Below are 23,898 nucleotides of genomic sequence, written 5' to 3'. Positions count from 1 at the left end.
CAAATGTTCTTTTTACTGAGCAGAGGTTGTCTAAGGTCAATTCCAGCTCACAGAATTAACCCTCATTGCTCCACCAAAATAAATAAACATAGCCACCACCAACTTCATTATAGTAAGTATAAAAATCATTTTCTTGCACTCAGGAATAAAGATGACATTTTGCACAGTGGTTGTTTTTGATGTGGTTATTTTGGAGGTTGAAGGTTCTCACTCTGGACATCATAGGTAAGATGTTAGGGAGCCCGTGAAGCCCCTGAAATACAAAATTTTGAGTGTGTCTGAGGTTTACAGGCAGGTGGAGGTTATTAATTTTCCTTGGACCCAAACTGCTCGTCCCCCCTCACAAATGGACAGGAACCACTAGAGCTAAAAAACAAAACAAAACAAAACAAACCATGGAATTATAATAAAAGTAATTTTAGGTATTTTTTTTGACAATCCACCCTTCCTTTTGGTTGTTCAGCTTCTGATCTATTTCCTGTCTGCTGACTCTTCACTTCAGGATAAGCCCTCTGGCTGGTCTAAGGGCCTAGTGGAAGGTCTGTCAGAGATCTAGGAATCTGTCTTTGCTGCATTTCCACAATGCTGTGGTCAAGATTGTATCAGAGCAGTATATACTAGCCAGGAGAGTCTCAGAGAGATACCTGAGGGAACCGAACCATACTGTACTTCGCAATAGTATTGTGCATTGAAAACCCTTAGACTCATGTGGTACCTCTGTCCTGGGAGGGGCTCTGCATGGATTCACACTTGCTTATGAGCACAGCTACTGTAGATCAAGAGAGACTATGGCATTTCTCACTTCCTTAGGAGTTTCAGTACTCTAGCAAGAAAGATGTACTCTAGTACGAAAGATGTTTGAGTGAAGTGGTTTGTACTTAAATTGATTCGTTTGTCTGACTGAGCTGACTTTATCCTGTGCCCTTTGGGTAAATAAGCTGTTGATTTATGCAAGTGAGATCTCACACAATGGCCATTCAGGTTCTAGATAACCATAACACAATACATTACATTTATGTTCATTCGGTTTTTTTGGAACTCCCCATCACCCCCACCGAACCACCCCTCCCACACACACACTTTGTGGTGCTGGAAATTGGAGGTTGGGTCCAGGATCTCATCCATGCTAGGCCTAAAAACTTTATCCTTTTTTATTTTGGCCTCATGCTTGCTAGGCAGGCGCTCTACCACTTGAGCCAGTCCGCCATCCTAACTTCATCCTTATTAATAATCAGATGTGTTAAGCCTCAGGCAGAAAAGCGGAAATGTTGTGTGGTACACATACACATACATGTGACAACTTATAAGCTGTTATCTTCTCACGGACCTTGAGGCGGTCCTGCGCTCCCCAGTGTCCCAGCCCGGCCCCAGACAAGCGTGTGTCTGCGCTGCTGAGTGGGCGCCGTGGATGCGTGAGGAGGTGCGCACTCGCTCACTCCGTGGGTCAGGTGTTAGGGATACAGAGAGACAGTGTCCCCGCAGTCACGGGACTGTCCCTGAGTCATGGGACTCAGGGAGCCGGCCCACAGGTCAGTGTTCAAAAGTAAGTAAGGGTACGCGTTAGGGGAACTAATCAAGGGAAAGGGACCGGAACACAGAGAAGGAAAGGCGGGTGGCAGCGCCGCGTGGGGTTGGGAGGCGCCCAGAGCTGGGTCACCGGCCGGGGACAGGCGGGACGGAGCGGACGGTCCCCGACGGCCGTCCTGAGAGCCGGATCCGGACACTAAGGGCGCAGCTCCGCCCCGCGCCCTTTCTTCCCAGCCGCCTTTCGCGGGTGCGGAGATCCCCGCGCCTTCTGCGCCCAAACCCGCGCCCGCGTGTCACCGTCACGCCAGACACACCCAGAGGTAGGGGGAGAGCTTCGGGTAGGGCTGCTTTTGGGGCTGTTTGTAATAAATTCTGTAACATACTTTGGCCCGATTTGATAAGAAATTTTTAATAACATGTTGCATTTGTAGTTAACTCAGTCCATCCTTCTCTCAGGATGAATGGGACCAACGTGACTCCGCAGTGACAGGGCGGTGACGGTTCTCGCGTTCAGGATGCGGGGTTCAGTAGGTTAAGGAATTGCTGAATAACCAAAGTGGTTATGACAATCCAAGTGTTTAACAGTCGGGGTTAAATAATCTGACCACACGTTACTGTGACAGAATGATGTTCTTTTGTGTTTATTTTTTCTTTCGCTTTTTTTTTTTTTCTTTTGCAGTACTAGGGCTTGAACTCAGGGCCCACACCGTGAGCCACTCCACCGGCCCTTTTTTTGTGATGGGTTTTTCGAGATAGGGTGTCACAAAGTATTTGCCTGGGCTGGCTTTTGAATCGTGACCCTCTGGATCTCTGCCTCTTGGGTAGCTAGGATTACAGGCTGAGCCATCATGTGCCCAGCTCTGGTTTTTGTTTTTGAGGGAGGGTCTCAGCTATGTGGCCCAGACTGGTCCCAGACTCCTGGACTCAAGCTGTTCTTCTACCTCAGCCCCCCCCAGTAGCTGGATCTACAGGCAGGAACCACCGGCTGGGTGGGATATTGGCATGTTCAAGTGGCTCTTGTAGGGAGTCTTGTTGATATGGGAGATTTGTGCAGGACCAAAGGCCTCCGCTCAAAGTTGGGGCTTAGGCATTTAGCCAGAGGGAGGGGAGGCGTCCAGGACTCTTGTCTCAGGAAGCCAAAGAAGGAACTTCATGGAAAACTAAAGGTGAACGCAGAGGTAGGAAAGTTTATTAACCAAAAGAATAAAAGCTCCCAAGGGAAGGGAGGAGTCCTGAGTGGGTTGCCAAGGACTCTGCTGTGTCTAGGAGTTCTTACTCAGCAGGGGAAGGTGTTCCCCAGTTTCATATGCTAACTAGATATCAAACCAAGGCAGGTTTTATTGGTTCCTTTTATGGCCAATGTCCTGAATGAACAATGCGGGTTGGAGCGGTTGTTTCTCACACTCTAATTCTAGGAATAGTCCTCTAACTGCTTCTCCTCCCGCCACTTGCCTACACTTCTGAGGTAATCCTGTTTGGCTGCTCGGTTCTGGGACACTAGCTTTGTGGTGAAACAGGAGTGAAAAATCATCTGTGACTAATTTTCTTCCTTGTTGTGTCGTGTAACTCTCAGTTGGTTGGTGGCCCCTATTTCTGCATGCCTGGCTTGCTCCTGACTCCTCATCTCTCATTGCATTTAGGTGTATATGTCATTAAGTTTATAAGCCAGTTGGTTTTCTCCTAACTACACTACATTTGTTTTCCTAGCAGCAAAATGCTATGCCCATTGTACCTTGCATAAGTCCTCATTCCACCCCATGAACTAGCGCTCTGACTGACAATGCAAACACTAACTGAGGGATTTTATTTATAAGAACTCTGGAATGAAATGAAGTTATTCTTACCAACATCATTTGTTACTAATACTCTGAACCATTAGTGCAGTTTTTCATTGTGTTGTGTTTGGTCTTATGACTAGGTTGTTTTTCCCCTCCACTTAGAGGAAGCAAGGAGTACCAAGGTACTTTTCTTAGTAGAGTTTATAGCTCTTAAATTCTTAGTGTAAACTTGCAGTAGGGAAGGGGCATACAGCCCCAGCTTATTGGACCCCTGCCTGGTAAGATGGTATTGGGTTACTGTCTTGGGAAATCATTTTTATGAAGCTGGCCTTCCATGCGATTTTAAAATTTATCCTCCTATTGGAGCTTTTAGGCCAATTATATATGTAGAGCAAATACACTAATAAACTAATAAACTTTTTTATCTAGCTAACCCTACCCCCAGAACTACAAGACACCACTAAACAGTCCCTAGAATAGCTATAATAAATAATAGCTATAATAAATAAGACAAACTTTAAGGACTGTTGGCAAAAATGTTGATGGTAAGAATATAAAATGATGTAACTACTTTGGAAAGCAGGTTGTCAGTTTCTTAAAAAGATAAGCCTAAAACTGCCACATGACCCAGCAATTTTACTTCTAGGTATCTACCCAAGTGAAATAAAGTATATTCATTTAAATACTTACACAAAAATGTTCACAGCACTATTAATAATAGATAAAAATCTAGAAACAAACCTTTCATGTTCAGCAACTGGTGAACAGATGGACAAAGTGGATATCCACAGAATGGAATACTATTCAGCAATAACAAGGAGCAAGCTACTGACACCTGCTGCATCATACCTGACCCTCAACACTCGCTAAGTAAAGAATCCAAATACCAGACATGGATTGCATGGCTCTCTCTATAGAAAATGCTGAGAAACACATTTATGGAGACAGAAAATGGATTAGTGGTTTCCTGAGTCTCAGGGTGGAAACTGGTAATTAATGTAAATGAACATGGAGATCTTATTCCAGGTATAAAAATATTCCAAAAGTGACTCATGGTGAGAGTTGCAACACTAAATAAAGTTACTAAGTATCACTGAGGTGTACACTTGAAATGGGATTTTATGGTATGTAAAATATGCCTTAATGAGATGAATTTAGAAAAAGAAAAGAGGTAATAAAGGGGCAAGAGATTTCAAATAGCTTGGTTCAGAGAAGGCCTACCCAGAGAAGCTGGTATTTGAGCCGTGAGATGAGCCAACCAGTGATTAGAGAAGACTGTTCAATCAGAAGTTACAGCTAGCACAGAAGTTCTGAAGGAATTTATCAATTTGGGAAGCAAGAAGGCCAGTGTTGAGAGTGGAGTGAATGGGGCAGGGGTGGGGGCAGTGGCGGGAAGCTGAGGTTGAAATGTGGGCAAGTGTGATCGGTCATGGTAAGACACTTGACTTTTATTTTGAGCATGAAAGGAGGGCACTGAAGTGTTTTGGGTTTTTTTTTTTTTTTAAACAGTTTCTTCTTTGTAGAATAACAACAATAGGGGCACAAAGGGAAGCAGGGAGGTTGGTTTGGAGATCACCATATAGTAGACCAGGCAAAAAGCTATTTGGGTTTAGACTCGTGTAGTGATGGAGGTGTAGAAATGGTCTGAAGTTGGAGGTATTTTGAAGGTACAGCAAGCAGGATTTGCTGACGTATAGGAAACAGAGTATGAGAAAGAGATGAGATGAAAATGGTTGCTAAGTTTTTGGTCAGATGTACTAAGTGAATAGAGTTGTTATTTACTGAAACAAGATTCTTAGAAGAAGTTTGTGCAGGGTGATCAAAAGCTTGCTTTTACATCGCTTAAAAAAAATAAGAAGTCTACACATTCAGACGGACACGTGGAATATGTAGTTGGATAAATGAGCTTGGAATTTAAGGGAAAGAGATTGAAGCGCAATATATAAATTTGGAAGTCATCAACACATAGATGGCATTTAATCAAATAATCTGGATGAAGTCTAGGAACAGCAATCAGGATAAGGGGAAGAATCCAGCAGAAGAGTCTGAAAAGGAGCCACTAAAAAAGGGAAAACCAGGAAATTGGAGGGCAAATGAAGAAAGAGTCTCAATAATAGAGAATGATCATGGTCACTGCTGACTTTGACAAATATCTCAGAAGGACGACAGGGATGATACCTTGATTAGAGTGGACACCAGAAAGAATGAGAACATTCTGTTCTCTCTCTTTTGTGTGTGTGTGTGGGGGGGGGCAGTACTGGGCTTTGAATTGCCCAGTACTTACTAGGCAGGTGCTCTATCACATAAGCTAGCCCATAGAACATTCTATTCTCAAAACACCATTTTTTAAAAAGAAATTTTGCCATAAAGGGAAGTCATAATTGGAGGAAGGATGTGTGTTGTGTCATATGAAGAAGACAAGACAGCCTGGACTATTGTTTGGGAGTTAAGTGGGCTCTTTGATTAGTCACCGCTATAGTACTCTGTGGCTTGCCTGTAGTACAGTTACAACTGTGCTGTGTGATATGGACCCTTGATGAAGAAAGGAAGTGAGATCCCACTGGAAGCTTGGTTTTAACTTGATAACTGTCCATAAGAGGAGTAGGAACCAGAAAAAAGGTCTGCCAGATGATCCTTGTAAGATTAGAACTTTTTAGCAGACTCCTCAAAGATATTATAGAGAGAATCCAGCCTTTCTTTCCATAGCCTTGGTGCTAAACTCTTCCAGATTTGGGGACACATATGGGTAACATAGCCAGACTTTGAGCCCAGGAGAGAAAAGAAGACAGTATAAAGCTGATTGAGATGTGAAGGAATGGCTATCATGGAGGGAAGTTGTAGCTGTTATGTTAAAACATTTTATAAAAGAAGTAGATTGGCCTGGAGCAGTGGCTCACCTCTGTAATCCCAGCTACTTGGGAGGTAGAGGTTGGGAGAACCATGATTTGAGGCCAGCCTGGGAAAACAAGGGGACCCCATCTCAACCAAGAAAAATGCTGGGCAAGGTGGCATTCTAGACGAGAAGTGTAAATAGGAGAATCGAGGTTCAGGCCTTCTGGGCATAAACACGAGATTCTAGTAAAAAACTAACCAATGCAAAAAGGAACTGGGGGCACCCTGAGTTCAAGCTGCAGCAGCAAACATACACAAAAAAGGTAGGCTGGACCGCTGTCATTGTTAATAGATTGATTCCCCTGAAATAATCACTTCTATCCACTATCATTCCAAAAGAACCCTGGATGCCAAGTCCTGAAGTGCATGGCCAAATTTTACCAGAAACAAAAACAAGTGAAGAAAGGTCTAATTTATGATGGAAAACAGGAAGACACTCCTGCTGAGGTTGTAGCTCTAATGCAAACAGCCACAGAATGGAAAATGTATGATGCAGTGCTTTACAGTTTATCACCAATATTTATATTGGTGGTACTGGGGTTTGAACTCAGGGTCTCCTGAGTTGAGCCCCTCCACCAGCCCTTTTTTGCCTGGGCTGGTTTCAAACCTTGATTCTCCTGAGTAGCCATGAGCCACTGGTACCCAACAGAGTTTATATTTTTTGTTTTTTTTGGTTTTGATAATTTGATAATTATGGAGATCCTTGAGCAAGTGTCAGTGGTATTTTCATTTTCATTTTTCAGATAAATAAGAAAGGTTTAGAGAAAGGTTATCTGACTTTTCCAACATCGTACAGGAAAGTAGTAGTTAATTAGGGATTTCTGTCTCTATCTACATAAAGTGAGGAGAGGAGGCAAGGTGTGGGAGTACAGAGGGAGCTAAGCTTGTGGCAAACTGCAGATGACTTGAGGTAATGAGGACCTTTTTTCCCCAGTGTTGGGGATCAAACTTAGGGCCTTATGTACTCTACCGCTGAGATGCATCTCCAGCCTTCTATTATTTTTAAACATTGTTTATATAGAAGAAGAGGGCAAGAATCAAATTTATTGCATGCAACTTTGGAGAGATAGGATGAAGACAAGAGAGAGATTCCCCTCAATAGTAGGAAGAGCTGTAGAAAAAAGAAATTGTTGTGTAACATTCCTGAACAAGGAGACAGACCAATAATGAACAAGTCAACAGGGAGAAAAATTTGACTTATGACCTCTAAAATTCTTTACAAGTCATGCTATTGGACACATTAGGATTTGTTAGCAAAAGCCTGAATAACTACAGTACAGCTTAACACCTGAGTTACGCCGAAGGAGGGTGGAATGTCACACTGAACTTTCATGCCACAATTCAGTACTCATGCACATCCGCTTCTGCACGCCATGCTGTGGAGTGGGATCTGAGGAGCTGACTCTAGGGCAGGAAGGGTAGGAATTGTGACAATTCCAGAGAAAAGTGGAAGCAATTTACTCCTTCAGCAACCAGAGAACAACCTTATGGCTTAGCAATCTTCAACCTCAAACCAGGAGGAGTTAAACTTGCAGCAAGGCTGGCCTCAAGGGAGAGAGACAATGGTTCAGAAAGGGGAGGTGGGAGCAGGTTGCACAGGAACTTTGGGGAAGGGGGGGCACTCAGGTAAAGGAAGCCATTTGTTCTGGGAGAGCAGTTTAAGAGGGGTGTTCTGTGTGGGAATAGTGAGGAAAGAGTTCTGGGGAGGTTTGTGGAGCCAGTGATGTACACAGGATCACCTCGGGAGAGACATGGTTCCTACCAGGCTTACATAGCTAGGGATTCGGTGCAGTGTGAGAGGCCAGAAGGACAGAAGAAAGGGTCTTTGTTGTGACCTAACTTTATTTTATTTTTATATTTGGTGTTACTGGGGTTTGAACTCAGGGCCTGGTGCTTGCTAAGCAGGTGCTCTACCACTTGTGCCACATCCCCAACCCTGTAGCTGAAATTTTAAATAAAAATATTATATGGGTATAAAAGCAATAGATATCAATGTAGAACAATTGAAAAACATAATAAAGAACAAAAAAGAGCCTTTGTCCCTCAGCCAACATAAACACTGTTACCAATTTGGTGTGCTTACAATGGATTCTATGTACTTGAGGATTTTTTTTTTTTTTCTGTACTAGGGCTTGAACTCAGGGCCTTCACCTTGAGCCACTCCACCAGCCCTTTTTTTGTGATGGTTTTTCAAGATAGGGTCTCATGAACTACTTGCCCGGGCTGGCTTCAAACCGTGATTCTCCTGATCTCTGCCTCCTGAGTAGCTAGGATTGCAGGCATGACCCATGGTGTCCAGCTGAGGACAGATTTTAATATCCATAGTGCCCATTTGTCCTTAATTTTTTCCTTGGGAAATCTTGGGGCTTATGGAAAAATTGAGAAGAATGTGCAATGAACACGACTGTTTCTTTCACTGAATGCATCGATTGTTTACAGTTTGCCACACATGTGCTTCCTTTGTTTTTTTTCTCCAGGCCATTTGAAAATAATTTGCTCTAGTTCACTTTTGAATACATTGGCATATGCACCATAAGAATCAGGATATTCCTTTACCTAATAACACTTCCATTATTTCACTTATTCAGTGAGATCTGCATGTTTTATTTGTCAATATGCCTTCCTGGAATTCTTTGTGTGTATGCTGGGGGAGGGGTTTAAGAAAGGGTCTCACAATGTAGCCCAGGCTGGCCTCGAACTTGCAGTCCTCCTTCTGCTGTGGATTTCAGAGCCACGGGATGGTAAAAGATTTCACAGAGATGGGAGAGTAGGAGACATGGTTTATTAGTATGCTACTAAGAGAAACTTTTTCTTTGGTGGTACTGGGGTTTGAACTTAGGGCCTCACACTTGCTAGGCAGGCGCTCTACCATGTGAGCCACTCCACCAACCTTTTATGATGTTTATTTTTTTGAGATAGGGTCTCGAGAACTATTTACCTGGGCTGGCTTTGACCTGAGATCCTCCTGATCTCTGCCTCCTGCGTAACTAGGGTTACAGTCACCCGGTGTGGCACTGGGGTTTGAACTCAGTGTCTGGCACTTGCAAGACAGGTGCTCTACCACCTCAAACCCAGCCCTGGCTGCTTCTTTTTTGTGGGCCTTGCTGTTGGGTTGTTTCTTCTTTGAAGCATCGTTTGAATTTTGTGCAAGGAAACATTTCATGTACTAGGCTCTTCCTTCCTCATTCCACCTCGCTTTTGGTATTTTGTTCCCACCATGGCTCCTTAAAGGGAACTTTTCTCCACACCTTCCTCTGCCTCCCAAGTGATGAAATTACAGGCATGTTCCACCTTGTCTTACAAGAATTCTGAATGCTTTTCCTTTTCCCTTTTCTTTTCCAGTTCACATCTTCTTCTTATTATTATTCTTTTTGGCAGAACTGGGATTTGAACTCAGGTCTTCCTTGTACTAGGCAAGCTCTGGCATTTGAACCACACTCCCAACCTCCAGCTTTGTGTATCTAGACAGCTAGGCCAAGCAACCATATACCATTCTGGAGGTAATAGTAAAGATACTCTTAGAGGGCATGGAAATCTAGTAACCTGGCACCAGGACAACTCTCGGAAAAGTCCAGGATTCTTTCCTTTCCCCTCATTTTAACTGCTGTCCTCCACGCATTGCTCATGCCTCCCCTCTTCTATTCTCTGCAATTTCTTCTCTTCCCCTCTGTCTTTCCTTCACCCATCTTTACTGGGCACCTGTTCTGTGCTAACTCCTATTCTAGTGTCTGCTAACCAAAAGAGGTCTCTGTTCTCAAGAAAGTTCTCGGGTTAGTTGTTCCTTTCCTAGAAACTACACATTAGTAGCACCATGCTGACAGGAGCACTTTGTTTTATTTTGTCTTTTTTCTTTTCGTAGTACTGAGGCTTGAACCCAGGGCCTCATGAATGCTAGGCAAGTGTTTTACCCCCAACCCTGGGAGGAATGGCCTGTTGATCTTTGTGCAGGGAAAATAATTTGTTTTGTAAATGGACCTGTGTCTGTTTCTACCTTCTTGACCTAGGTAGTTTTTGATTTTGGGATATCTGGCAGTCCTTTCAAGAGTGTTCCTAGGTGTGAAATGTTAAAAAATGAAGGGCTGTGAGCTAATTTTAACATTTCAAAAGTCTTCATAGAAGTCTCACATTTATTTTGAATGAGGATACACCCCATTGTGGCTATCTCCTTATCAAAAACTTCTTCTTAGTAAGTTTATTTATGTATTTACACTTACTAATATACATGGGAAAGGCTGGAGGAGTGGCTCAACTAGTAGAGCTCCTGCCTGGCAGGTGCGAAGCCCTGAGTTCAAACTCCAATATTGCAAAAAACAAACAAAATGGGAAATTGAGTTATGATAATTCATAAGTATAGCAGCAAAATTTCCCCCAAATTCGAAATTAATCTGAGAATTAAATGAAGTGAAATATGCATTTGGTAAATATTGAGCTGCCATTTGTAGAATTGAATCATGGAAGTGCCTAATCTATAAACGGGGAGGTAAGAACCCACAGACTCCAGCTTCAGGGATCAAAAACGCAGGCTTCGGGAAGTATAGCAATTTTAGCTTCCATATAACCAAAGCACAGTCAGTCACATTGTATTCTGCCTCCTTTCTCCTACCTAAGCTTGGTTTGTTATTTACTGCAGGTAGTTTTGCGAGTTGACCGTAGTCATCAGAGCAATGTGGAATATAGAGGAATACAAACCAACGTGATGTTAATGTATTTTGGTGGTGGATCAGAGAGCTTGGACATTAGAAAGTCAAATTCTAAATTCTGGAATTGCTTCGTGCTAAGCACCATGGCTCAGGACTAAGACAATGACTCAGTTCTTAATTCCAACCAGAAATGCTTCCTCAACCTCATCCGGGCCTGAACGAACCATGACACTACTCACCACTCCTGTGCACTGAGCAAATATGTCTTCACAGTTTGGTCTCCCACTTGAGGCAGAGAGAGAATGTGTGGAGTGAGTTTATTTTACCCTGCACATCGTTTTAAAATGTAGCTCTGGTTATAGTTTTATTTTGGAACTGGTTGGTGTGAGTCAATCTCATGAAACTGAACAACTGTTCCACAGTTGTGTCTGATGCACAGACACAGTCAAGTTTAAACCTGTGCACTGATCACATGAGCCAATGTGGCTTGGGTAATTCCCAAAACCCTTTCTGGCCTTCCTGGATGCCTTTTTTATCTCATCTCAGTTTAAGTAGGAGAAAGAGTCAAAACCCCCAAAATGTAGCTTATGGGGACCCTTGAAGGTTGGGAAAACAAAAAAAGGTCCTTGATAGTTAAAAGATAAGAAGTTGCCAGTTGAGCAGGTATATCCTCTTTTGATTTCAGAGGCTTTTGTCAGTTGGATTAAATGTGTTTCCACTTAGACTTGTTTGGCTACTATGTCAACTTGAAATACCACATAGTGACAATTTTTGAAAGTTTGGTCCTTTCTGGGAAGTTAATTCACTGTTGCAGCATTTTGTAGCCATTCTAAAAGCATCCTGTTCTTTCTCCTTTCCCTCTTTCTTTTCCCTTTCTCTCTCTGCCTCTATAAACTCAACATCCTCTAGTCTCAGCTTTTCCAGTGCTGGGACTACATGCTTGCACCACAATACCCAGCAAAGCATTGAGTTTCTATTACCTGTCAATCATTTGGTCCATCTGAAGGGTCATCTTTACTGTACACACACACACACACACACACACACACACACACTTCTTTATCTCTTATTCTCACTTTTCACTCTTGGTGCCTATCAGTCTCTCAGGGATTGGCCAGCCTTCCTCACTGTGGGGTTTCCCTGATAGTCTATATTCTTATTTCCTTATTTTTTTCTGCCTATCCTGGAACTTTCAAGTCAGACAGACCTGAGTGCAAATGCTGTCTGATCTTGGATATTTTCTTAAGATTCCTGCTTCTCTATTTCCACATTAATAAAATGAGGATACAACATCAGCTGCTTCCCGTTAATAGGACTAGCTAAGATAATGCAAATAAAGGGCTTAACTCAACCCCCTGGCAATTAGTCAGCAATTTATAAGTGCTAGCTGTTACATCTTTTCATCTCCTGGGGCAATGATTCTGTTATATGAAATCATACGAAACTGATATTGATGAAAGCATTAAGTATGTCAATCCTTTTGTGGGTAATTTCTTCTCTCTCTCTCTTTTTTTTGTGGTACTGGGGCTTGAACTCAGGGCCTCACCACTTGCTAGGCAGGCGCTGTACCACCTGAGTCATTCTGCCAGCCCTCGGGGTAATTTCATTAAAAGAAAAAAAAAAAAAAAGAGGGCTGGAGGTGTGGTTCAAGTGGTAGAGTGCCTGGCTAGCAAGCACAAGACCCCAAGTTCAAGCCCCAGGACTACCATAAATAAATGAATACATGCATACATACATAAGCAGATAAATAAATAGATAAAGAAAGAAAACAATGTGGGGGAAGAAGATGAAGGTTAGAGGAAAGTGATTCAAATAGTCAAGTCTTACACAGTGTGAGCAATTTTTTTTTTTGGAGTGTGAGAGGAACCTCAAGAATATTATATCATTCAGTGTTTTTGTTTCTTTCTTCTTTTTTGGACATAGGGTCTCACTATATAGCCTGGCTGGCCTCAAGCTCTTGATCCTCTTGCCTCAGTCTCCCTGGTATTGGAACTGCAGATATGAGTCCAGCTGTCAGGCAGTTTTTATCTTGTGCTTACAGTAAGGCTGCCCTGTGTGCTGCTGTGGAGATGGTAGGGCAATCTGTGGGAGCATTTATGTCAGATAAAGTGCATTCTCTCCCCTGCTTCCTTGCTCCTGGGCCAGGAAGACTTTGGACTTCATTTGCTCCTGTCTCCAGTGTCAGGGCTGGGGTGCTTTCTACAGCCCAGCGTCTCTCCATGGTGAGCTCCAGTGCTGATCCTCTTTCTTGGCCTCTTCTCCAGCTCTTGCAGCATTCCTTTCCCATCTACTCATGGGCATGGCTGGGTGCTGCCTGGTTGTCTGAGACAGAGAAGGGCTCGGTCAAGGTCCAGAGTGTGGGATGGGGTGACTTAAGACACTTGGGCGGTCCCTCTGTTGACTCACTGTTCCTCAAAACTTGTAGTGTTTGGCAGATCCTCTCCTAAAACAGAGGAGAAAACCAGAGGTGGAGCAGGAAATGGTTTGAATCATTGGGTGCAAAGACCCAAACGAAAACTGCTTGAACTCACTGTTCCATCGCTTCCTCACAAAGCAGGCAAACTAACTTTCAAACATTTTATCTTTTTTTAATTATGGAAAATTTCAAGTATGCTGAATTTAAAAGAAGAGTATAACTAATCCTAATAGCCTATCACATGTGATTTCAACAATAACCAACATTTTGCCAATTTTGTTTCATCTCTCCTCCTTAGTTTAATATTTTGTTTGTTTATTGCTAAAATTAAAAAAAATTATGTTTATTGCTGGAATATTTTAAAGCTAGTTATGAGTTTATTTTTAGCAGATTCTCTTCCTTCCTGATGTTAAACCTGGAGACTGAACAGAGGAACCCAGGCTTGGTTGAGTTCGGTCCCCTCCCCTTGCCTCCCGAGGTTGGAATCAGTTACAAATGCTTTCTCATAACCTGATATTAATCGTTCTAATGAATACTGTCTACTCCCTTCTTTATCACAGATACTGTGTTTGGTACTGAGGACAAGAAGAAAATGGTAAGAAACTCTTAGTTTGGTGGGAGAGAAAAAGAAAGTAAACGGCCAGTACTGATGGTTAGGCCTGATTACTTCCAGAGATGCAGCAGGAGTGCTAGCTTCATGCACAGGCCTCCTTAACTCTGCTTGGTAAATCTACAGCCAGAGCCCCTTGACAAGGCCACAAAATGAAAGTTGTTCTGGAAGTTTTCCTAAGGAGACTCAGATTGGACTTTTAGAAATGCCTATTATTTGCTCTCATGACTTTAGAAATACCAGCTCCAGAAACCTTTCTCACCATGCTTCATTCTCAATGCCTGTAAGTTTGGGTGAATTCCTTTCTTCTCACACTTCCTGCATTCTCTTAAATTTCTTGGCTTGCCAAGAAGTGACCTTCCTCACCTCCTGCTGGGACCCTGGAAGGCAGATCCTAGGCGGGTTTTCCTAGGACCTTCCTTTTTATAAGTCTTGATTCATTAGACCCAATTAAGTGGGCAACATTCTCACACCTGACAACCTGCCTGAGGCCTTGGTTGTACAGATGATTTTTCTGTTATATCCTGGTAAAAAGAAAAAAGATTCTTACAGATGCCATCCAATAATATACGACCATGAAAAAGTAAGGAGAGCTGTTGAGTTTCTGAATTCTTGGTGGGTGTGTGAGTCAGTGACCATCAGCCTTTAAAAATGTTTATTTCCATCCAGGCGATGGTGGCTCACGCCTATACTAGTTACTCAGGAGGCAGAGATCAGGAGGATCATGGCTCAAAGTCAGCCAGGACAAATAGTTCACGAGACCCTATCTCAAAAAAACCCATCACAAAATGGGTTGGTGGAGTGGCTGAAGGTGTAGGCCCTGAGTTCAAACCCAAGTCCACAAAAAAAAAGTGTATTTCCATTTACGAAAGCATGATCTATAGTAACTTTAAAAAGAAAAAAAAATTCCTTATAAGTTCAGAATAGAACACTAAACAACATCCACAGAAAAGCAGAATTTTAATATAGTATTCTAACAGATAATTAAAAATTCTGTGGATTAGTTCTATATAATTATTTCTTATTCTGCTGGAAGTTGAGTTAGCAGCCTCATAAAGCTGTCTGCTCCTTGACCAAAACAAGTTCTGGAAATCTAGAACCAGTCCAGCGATTAGGTCTAAAAGTTGTGTAAGTGATGTGGACTCAGAAGTCTGGGTCCAGTGCTGGAGACCAACCTTCTTTGGTGAAGACACAAATTCTGGCCTGCAGGGTATAGCAGAGTCTCCAGGCAAACGTTAAGAGAAAAACAGAAGCTACGTGTAGGTGACAGAGCCTTAAAATGGCTGTGGTTAATTTATTACCAATGATTTTCTGAAAGGTTATGAAGGTTAATACTGATATAACAATGGCATACAAAAGTAAATAAAGCCATTTCAAAAATGTCTCTAAAGATAAAAGCCTCTTTCAAAGAAGGCAATAAATTTTATACTTAAACTGATTGATAAGTATGGATGAACATAATTTTTAGAGGATCAACCCAGAATGTCAGTGAACCGGCATTTTTTTTCCAGCAGAGGCATAGGCTTCGGGAAACACAACTTCTTGGCAAGAGGAACTCATGGATGTGACTTCTGGGAACTAATTGTACAGACTTTGTTGGCTCTGGAAATTCCTGTGGCACCAGACTGGAGTGCCTGTGGCCTGTTTTATTGCTTGTATGTTATTAACCAAACTCCTTTTACAGACACTGCCCAAATCACTCAGGTGGAAGGAAAGAACAAGACAAAGTGCAATAAGATTGAAGTAGGAGGATCACAAGTTTAAGGCCAGACTGGGCTACATAGCAAAACCCTGTCTCAACAACAACAACAAAACAAACACAACAGCAAAAAATCAAAGGAAAGGAAGTGTTTGGGTGATAATAGGATTATAAGCATGAAAGAGTTGACAGAAGTTAGAAGGTTCAGGTTCTATGCATTGTAAGCAGACTTCTGTGAACTCATCTTACAAATGTGAATTATTATAATTCTTAATTATAACAAAAATGTCCTACTTACATATTCAAGATTGTTTTTGGCATCAGTGGTGACCAGCTGTTCTCTAGATCACTGAGGAAATGACTTCAGCTGGAACCAGTTGTCAGGGTCTAGGCAGGTAATGTAAGAGAAGGGTTGATGGTGGAGTCAGCAGATGGGGTCCATTCCTGGCCTGTCATACACTACCTGCGTGAGGCCTCAATTTGTTGTAAAATGGGAGAAGTAATTCTAGATTTTCTTACCTGGTTAGGAAGTTGTGTGAGAGCCATATAAGGTCACCTATGTGAAAATGAACTGAAATGTAAGTCGTCTATTTAGGTCCCAGAAAGTCTTAACAGTACTTTCCTGTGAACCGGAAGAAAGGCCCCTTCCCCTGGTAGAAGTAAACTCTTGCCAGTGTGTTTAGCAGAGCACAGGTGAGTCAGTCCCTGTGTACTGCCTTTGTTGGCACCCTTGAGCAGAGCATAAACTGTGAACTGTTTCTGTGAGAATCATAGTCACAAGGGAACAGTAACTGTCAAGACGTTCACTGAGTATCCTCAGTGGACTACAACCCCGTATGTTCGTGGGTTAGGGTAAGCTGACACTATGCTCTTTCACACAGTTGAACACTCTGGGATCCTACAGTGTTTAGATACTGGATTATCCCAAATAATGTAACAGTCTCTGAAAAAATGCCCTGTCCTCTATTTCTCTACGTCCCGGGTATCTGTATGGACTTCTGCATATCTGGTGGACATGTGAGTGGCAAAAACCCTGGGAAAGAAAGTATCAGCTTATTTGGGACCTTATTTGAATCCTGAGTTGGATACCTTGTTATAGAAACATTGTTCCAATCCTTCCATTTTGCTGTTCCCATGTCTCCTCCTCACAGATACAGAGCGTCCAGCCAAGGCTAAACTGGATTCTTATGGCCGGTCAACTGTTAGTAAGCAGGAGCTACTGCAACTTCAGAATGAGGTAAAAATTCTCATGTGTGCAGTTTAGCAAGACTCTTGCTCATACTGAGGTTCTCAACCATATCACCAGATCTGACCTTTGTAGCAAATGTGTGTCCCCTTTACTATCCTGAAGTGAAATTCATAGATAACATAACATATGTACACACATAAACCCAGGCAATCCATTCATAGTCTGAACCCTGAAAATCACTGTTTCTTTGTTCTGCCCTATCAGCTTTTCCTCTCTACTGGCTCTTTACTATCAAACAGTCCAAGAGGCTGAGACTGGAGGACTTGAGTCCGAGGCCAGCCTGGGCTATATGGTGAGACTGTCTCAAAAAAATAAAAAGCTGTTGTTTTTCTCATCTTAAAAACAAACTAGCTCTCAGTGGTGGAGAGCTTGCCTAGCCTCATGAGGCTCTGGAAAAAAAGAAAAAGATCAACCAAACAAACAAACAAACCCTCTGACACACTCTCATCCAGTCTCATAATTTTAGATACCCAACCATGTGCCAGTATCTCCCAAATTTGTACCTCCAGCCCAGACTCTTCTGAACTGCAGATCTACGTCCACTGTATTCAACTATCACCTGACAACTCAACTTGTAATTTTTGTTTGTTTGCTTGCAATACTGAGGATTGAATCCAGGGCCTAGAATATGCTAGGCACCACTCTACCACTGAGCTACATTTCCAGCCTAAGACATTTTGTTTTGAAATGATTACAGGTTACTAGGAAGATGCAAAGCAAAGATTATACACAGGGTCCCAAGTACCTTCATTCCGTTTCCACCACTGGCTACATCTTACCTAATTATAGTTCAATGTCAAAACTAAGAAATTGATAGCACAGTGTGTATATGTGTGTATGTGTGTATATGTGTATTTGTGTGTATGTAGGTATATGTGTGCATGCATGTATATGTGTGTATGTGTATAAGTGTGTGTGTGTGTGTGTGTGTGGAGAGATTTTAGTACATGTGTTGATCATTTGACTGCTATTCAATCAAGAGAGGGGGGTGTAGCTCAGGAGTACAGTGATTGACTGTCGTGCAAAGCCCTGAGTTCCATTCCTAGCACTGCAAAAACAAAAACTAAAGAGAAGATACATATCTATTCCATAACCACAAAGATCTCCTTTGTAAAATTCTTTATAGTCACATCTAAATCCCCACCCCTACCACTGGCAACCACCAATCTGTTCTCCATGTTATTTAAATGACATATTAATTTTTTTCACTCAGCATATACCCTTGAGATCCATCTAGATTGTTTCACATATCAGTAGTTCATTCCTCGGCTGGCGGGGTGGCTCAAGTCTTAGAGCTCCGGCCTCCAGGTCCACCACCACCTAAGAGAAAAAAAAAATAGTTCATTCCTTTTTTTTGCTGAATATTATTCTGTGATACAGTTGCTTAATCATTCCCTTAATGAAGGATTGGTTTACAGTGAAAGATAGCACTTACATTAAAAAATCTAAGTCTTAGATGGATTATAAATGTTGTAATCAAGAGATCTGTTCTACCTTTGTATAGCTATCTAATCAATCAATTGATTAATCAATCAACTATTTATTTTACTTATCTAGAAGTCAGGATTTCTATTATCAGAACTTCCATTCTTTCTCTTTGAACTACTTTATTTGTAAAATGAAGAGTCAGTCTATATGAGGCTGAATTTCCCCTCTGAGAGTCTAGGATACTGTTTGACAGCAGTGAGCAGCCGCTGGCAGTGCAGTCTTTAATGTGTGCTGTTTCTAAACCTGAAAGTGCATTGAGCATGAGTCTATGTCTGCTGTGCAGCAGGGGGAACAACAACACTGTCTTCTGTAATACTCAAACAGTTCCATGTGGTAAGTAGTACTATTTTCCAAGTTTAGAAGATGAGAAAAGTGTAGCCTAGAAAAGTGAGAAACAGAAATAAAAGTCTGATCAGTCTAAAGGTTTTGCTTAGACCACAGACTTAGGGCCTTCTTTATGTTCAAAGGTAAGTTTCAAATGATCTCCAGCAGTAACTAAGACACCCATTAAGGAAGAAGCAGGAGATGCCTGTGTAGAACGTATTCTCCCTGCCAACCCTAGGCTGCTTCTGGGTTTAGAGGATGATTCTTGATTTCCTCTCCATGTGACAGAGAGACCTCACCAGAGTGACTGGGTAGAGTGAACACCAAAGATGGGCAGCTTAGCAAACTGAGGGTGGAAGTGGCAGGTGCCTCGCACAACATGGTCAATACAGGTTAGTTGTTGCCCTTGTAAATCATAAACGTCAGCACTGCAGATAGTCCACCAGACCTTACCAAAATAGCTTTCCAGCCCATTTAGAAAGCCCTGCCTGAATGACTAAAACAAACCTCTTCCAAAGAGCCCTTGTTTAGGTCCAGAGAGAATTTTTATAGTGTTTCATTAATCTTCAGAATGTCTTTACATAGATATTATCTCATGATGTCAACCTGTGCTGAAGAAGTAAACCTGCACATCAACATTGTAACCTGGGTTTTATTCACCCAAGCCATGGAGATTGATAACCACAGTGCTTCTTTGGATAATCTCTTATCTAGGGATAAATACTTGGATTTGCAAAATTTGGATGCTCTTAAGGGCATGTGATTATTAGTTAGAGGATGGAAATGGGAAGTGGAGAGTGGAAGGTGGGATAATGGTTAAGTCAAATACTCCAAATCTTCAATAAGTTCAAGAAAAAGTTCAATGAAATCTACAATTTCACAGTTGTAAAATGTGAAAAGCAAAACAACTATATTGGAGAGATGTCCCAAAGGATAAAAATCTTACTATTGCAGAAATTACAAGAAAGGGTTCAAGGAGGTACATAGAGAGAACATGAAATGATTGGCTTTGAAATTTATGCCAAATTCAATTGCTGTGGACCACAGGCTAGTGGGTATAACTGCAGAGTGGAGCAATTGATTGGTGAAATAAAATTGTCTGCAGTTTCCCATCCTGGAGACATTTCCTGTTTTGGATGTCTGGATCTGTTTTATTGCCCAAATAGACTTACTTCAAAGTGTTTGTGGGGGCATAAAAGGCATACTGGCTGAGAGTGTTTATTCAGTGCTGCGTAGGGGAAGAGGGAGGAGGGCTTAGGAAGTCAGGCTGTGTTTAAGAGCACATGGACCACGGGCGAGGATCATTTTTATGCAGATCAGCATCAGGGCACTACTCACAGAGGAGAAGACCCCAGGAGGAAAGAAGTTGGGCAACAGGAAGATAAAAGAGTTCCTGAAGCTGTTTAGGTGTGTAGGTAAGTCACAGTGGAGTTGGGTGCTCCAGGCAACAACATGGGCGATTCTCTTTTCAAAAATAAAAATAAAAATTGAAATATTTTGAATTTTGTAGAAAAGTTACAATAAGAATAAGGAAGTCCTGAATGCTGTTTATCCAGATATATCATTTAAAATTATTTTCCTCAAGTGTATTATTTTCTTCTTTCCCTGTAAACATGCACTTGTTCATACATCTATATTCTATATTGAGAGTAGGTTGCATACATTATGCTCCTTAATATGTCAATTTCAATGTGCCCTTTTTTTGGGGGGGGGGGCAATACTGGGGTTTGTACTCAGGGCCTCACACTTGCCAAGCAGGTGCTCTACCACTTGAGCCACTCTGCCAGCAAGGATATTCTCTTAATCAGAGTACAATTTAAAAATTTTGTATGTCAACCACTGATACAATACTTTTCCACGCTACTCTGTAGACTGTATTCTAATTTTATCAATTGTCTTAGTAATGTTCTTTATAACATTCCCCCTTTCCCCCCATAGATAGGTCTCTGTTTGATAAGGGGTTGAGGCTGAGGCCAGCATAGCCAGGCAAAGACATTGTCTCAGCTCTTACTAGGATATTTTTTCCAGTGTTGGGGATCAAACCCAGGGCCTTGTGCATGCTAGGCAAGTGCTGTTCCAGAGACAACCTCATCACTAGATGGGAATGTCCCTTTATTAGTAAGGGAAGCCCCAGCAGTTTGGTTTTCTTCTTACTGCGTTTTTTTCCCTGGGAGTACAAAAGTAATCCACACAAGTTCTTAGCTTCTGCGAGGTCTTTAGTAGGGGAAGGAATCTGGAATGACAAGATGTATCTTCCTTAGGGGCCTTCAATGTGAAATTGGACATCCAGCTTCAGTGTAGGGATGAGAATAGATTCCAACACTTTTTCTATTCATTTTATCTTTTTATGTGAGGAGTATAATATCAGTGAGTAAAAGAAAATATGGGATAAAAATAGATCTATGGTTCCCTCTTATAATTTTAGTCCTTTGCTGAGAAAGTGTCTTTCTACAAGAGGTTCTTCGTACTCTTGTCTTCTTAACTATTCTCTCTGGTGATTTAGAAATAGTTTCTGTTTAAGAATCAATTGGTGTTACCTTTCCTCACTGATTCCTCATATGTAAACCAATTTCAGAACTGCTTCCCTAGTCATCTTCCCTATCTCTAGCATTCACACCTTATTATACAACATTGGTCCCATGTGGCAGGGAGGGAACAGGAGAAATGAGGAAAGAAAGACAAAAGGTCATGGCCTAAGGAGGGTGGAGTAATGTGGAGAATCGAGGAGACCCCAAAGTATATGCTGAGGGTTCAGAGAGACTGCGGTTTCTACTGGAGCTAGTTTTCATCTCAACACCATGTCCTTCCCATTTCCCTCCGCTCCAGGTAAAATGAAGGTGACTCTGGTACAGGTCTTTTTCATGCTGCTGCTGCTGCTGCTGGGCCTGGGGCTGGGCCTGGGGCTGGGCCTTCAGATGGCTGCTGCAGTCCTGGAGGATAGCGATCAGCTGCTGAACGAGTTTTGGTCCAGTGACTCACAAGACAAAGCTGAGACCACTGAAGAGGGACAGAGCACCAGAACCACAGAAGCCCTGGTGCTCAGCAACAAAGAAACAGTGCAACTTGGCTGGCAAGAAGAGACCATCCTCAGTGAAGATGAAGTTGGGGGGAGCAGGATGCTCAGAGCCGAGTCTCGCTCTCAGAGCAACGAAGACTATCTTAGGTTTGACTTGAATGACAGGGAATGCAACGTCATGATGGCCGACAAGATGAAGGAGCACAATCACAGCTGCATAACCCAATACATATTCATCCACGAGGATCCAAGCACAGTCAGTGCTGTCTGCGACAGTCCTGTCGTGGCCTGTGACCTCAAGGGGGTCAGATGTCACAAAAGCCCCCGTCCTTTTGATTTGACATTCTGCAAGTTGTCCAAACCACACCAAATTACTCCTAACTGCAGTTACGTAACTTTCATCATGGAAAAGGTCATTATTATAACATGTAAGGACAGAAAGGTCCAGTTATCATCTGTACAATGAAGCAACTCATCTTCTTCTTTCTCTTCCCCGTTTTCTTCCCTTTCCTGTTTGACTTCCACTTTCTCATGTTGCTGGTCTCCCCTCAGGTACACTGCAGAGAAAGTTCGGGAAGAGAAGATGAACTGTTCTTTATCATTGTTTCTGAATGTGCACTTCTTTACCTCTCACCCAACTTGCATTTGGTTTCTGAGATCAGAGGTGGCAGAATAGAATACTGATCCCTAGTGTGTCTGGGTTCTCTATCTCCCCTCTCCAACCCCTGCCCTGGAAACAGATAAGCCAAGAGCTGCTCTAGCTTCTTCCATGGCCTTGCTCATCAGTTGACTCCCTGGTCTGAGTTTCTCTTTGGGTTTGGATTTGAAGAGTTTAATGCATCCTTCACCCATCTCCTTTCCTTTTACCCACACTGAGCTTCTATGGCAATCACATAAGACTCCTAGGGTTTGCACGATTGCACTTCTCCTCTGTCAATGCAATTAAAGTGATTCTATCTGTGACTGCCTCTGGTAAGCCACTGGCTCTTCCCCCAAGCCTAGAAAAATGTAATGCCCAGGTATAGAGATCTGGTGATAAGGTGATGTGGGGTGTAGACCAAGACAGAACACGTGCTTTTCCTCCCATCTTCACTACCTGGCTCTTTGCTTTGCTGCTTTCTCCTTCTTTTTCCTTTGCTTCTTTTCTCTTTTCTTTCCCCTGTCCCCCTTTTCTCTTTCTTTTTGGGCCCTCCTTTCTTTCTCTGGATCTCGTTAGGGATTCAGTCGACACTGGTTTCTTAAGCTATGCCAGGTACAGGTGTTGGTCTCGGAGTCAGAGTCTGGCATAGGGAGTTGGAGGGAATGTGGCTAAGGAGTGAGAGACAGAGCCATTTCCCAAGTTAGGCTAGACAGACTCGATCTCACATTAACACAGCACAAAAGAGGAATGAAGACATGTGAGGGAGTCTTGTTCTCTTTCAGCGCCTCACCTTCTTGCTCCAAAGAACAAGGAAGTTGATGAAAGAATAATTTTAACAGGGAAGGTACTGGTACTTATGGAGGGGAAAGTTCTGGGGTTGAACAGAGGATGCATGGCTGCCCTCCGCCTACTTCCTCTAAGTTAAAACTTATCAAGACTCAGTATGGTTAGACTTGTTTGAGGGTCATCCTCGAATATGGTCATGAGGAACGGATTGCCTTATTTACCTTCAGCCTCCAAATCATATGAGATCCAAGAGTCGAGGAAATTGTATACCTGGGATGCAGAGAAAAGAAAGAGTTACATTTACTCAGATCTGGCTTTTATTGTCCTGCCTCCCTCCCTAACCCCCCCATAATTTCCCGTTTCCTTTATCCTTCCTGTTCTTTCAGGAAGGCAATTATTTGCATGTGCTGAGTCTTGTATCCACCCAATCTCCCTCTGACTCACCTCTCCTGGCAATGACTTGTAAAAAAACGCTGCTGAGCAGGCAGTGCAGCCTCTGGATTCTCAGCTGACACTTCAGAAATGGACAGAGGAGTGGGCGAAGAGTAGGGGAGGTTCTGACCCATCCAGGGCAGACTCCTAACCTAATGGATAGGGAAGAGACAAAGATTATCTAAGGCAAAGGAGAAAACATGAAATGTGGTAAGAAGAAATGAGAAAGGTATCAGAGAAAACCAGCCACAGTAGGAATTTATCTGGTATCTAAAGCCAGGGCATTCAGATCAGCAATGAATGTGAAAGGTTTCTGAGTGTGGCTTCATCTTAACCAAAAGTTAGTAGTCATTGCATACTGTGAACTATATAAGGAACTATAAAGAAATAGGAAATAGCCA

The 23,898-nt window shown here is 42.4% G+C and overlaps 1 protein-coding gene across 4 annotated transcripts; it reads left to right on the top strand.

Annotated features, from left to right (window-relative positions):
- The first annotated feature begins 1,585 nt into the window (after nucleotides 1-1,585).
- On the top strand, nucleotides 1,586-22,602 carry Rnase10 (ribonuclease A family member 10 (inactive)). Of its 4 annotated transcripts, XM_074068457.1 has the most exons (5): nucleotides 1,727-1,847; nucleotides 13,814-13,848; nucleotides 16,714-16,799; nucleotides 18,912-20,038; nucleotides 21,450-22,602. In XM_074068457.1, exons 4-5 carry the CDS (start codon nucleotides 19,933-19,935, stop codon nucleotides 22,103-22,105), a joined length of 762 nt encoding a protein of 253 aa, XP_073924558.1. In that variant the 5' UTR covers nucleotides 1,727-1,847; nucleotides 13,814-13,848; nucleotides 16,714-16,799; nucleotides 18,912-19,932; the 3' UTR covers nucleotides 22,106-22,602. The 4 variants fall into 4 exon arrangements, with proteins under 4 accessions (XP_073924560.1, XP_073924558.1, XP_073924559.1 ...); XM_074068459.1 differs by lacking the exon at nucleotides 13,814-13,848 and having other exon boundaries at nucleotides 1,586-1,847; nucleotides 19,939-20,038; XM_074068458.1 differs by lacking the exon at nucleotides 18,912-20,038.
- The last annotated feature ends 1,296 nt before the right edge of the window (nucleotides 22,603-23,898 follow it).

The sequence above is a fragment of the Castor canadensis genome, chromosome 3 (genome assembly GCF_047511655.1).
Source record: "Castor canadensis chromosome 3, mCasCan1.hap1v2, whole genome shotgun sequence".
In the NCBI taxonomy this organism is placed as follows: domain Eukaryota; kingdom Metazoa; phylum Chordata; class Mammalia; order Rodentia; family Castoridae; genus Castor; species Castor canadensis.
This window is presented reverse-complemented; position numbering and strand designations above follow the sequence as displayed.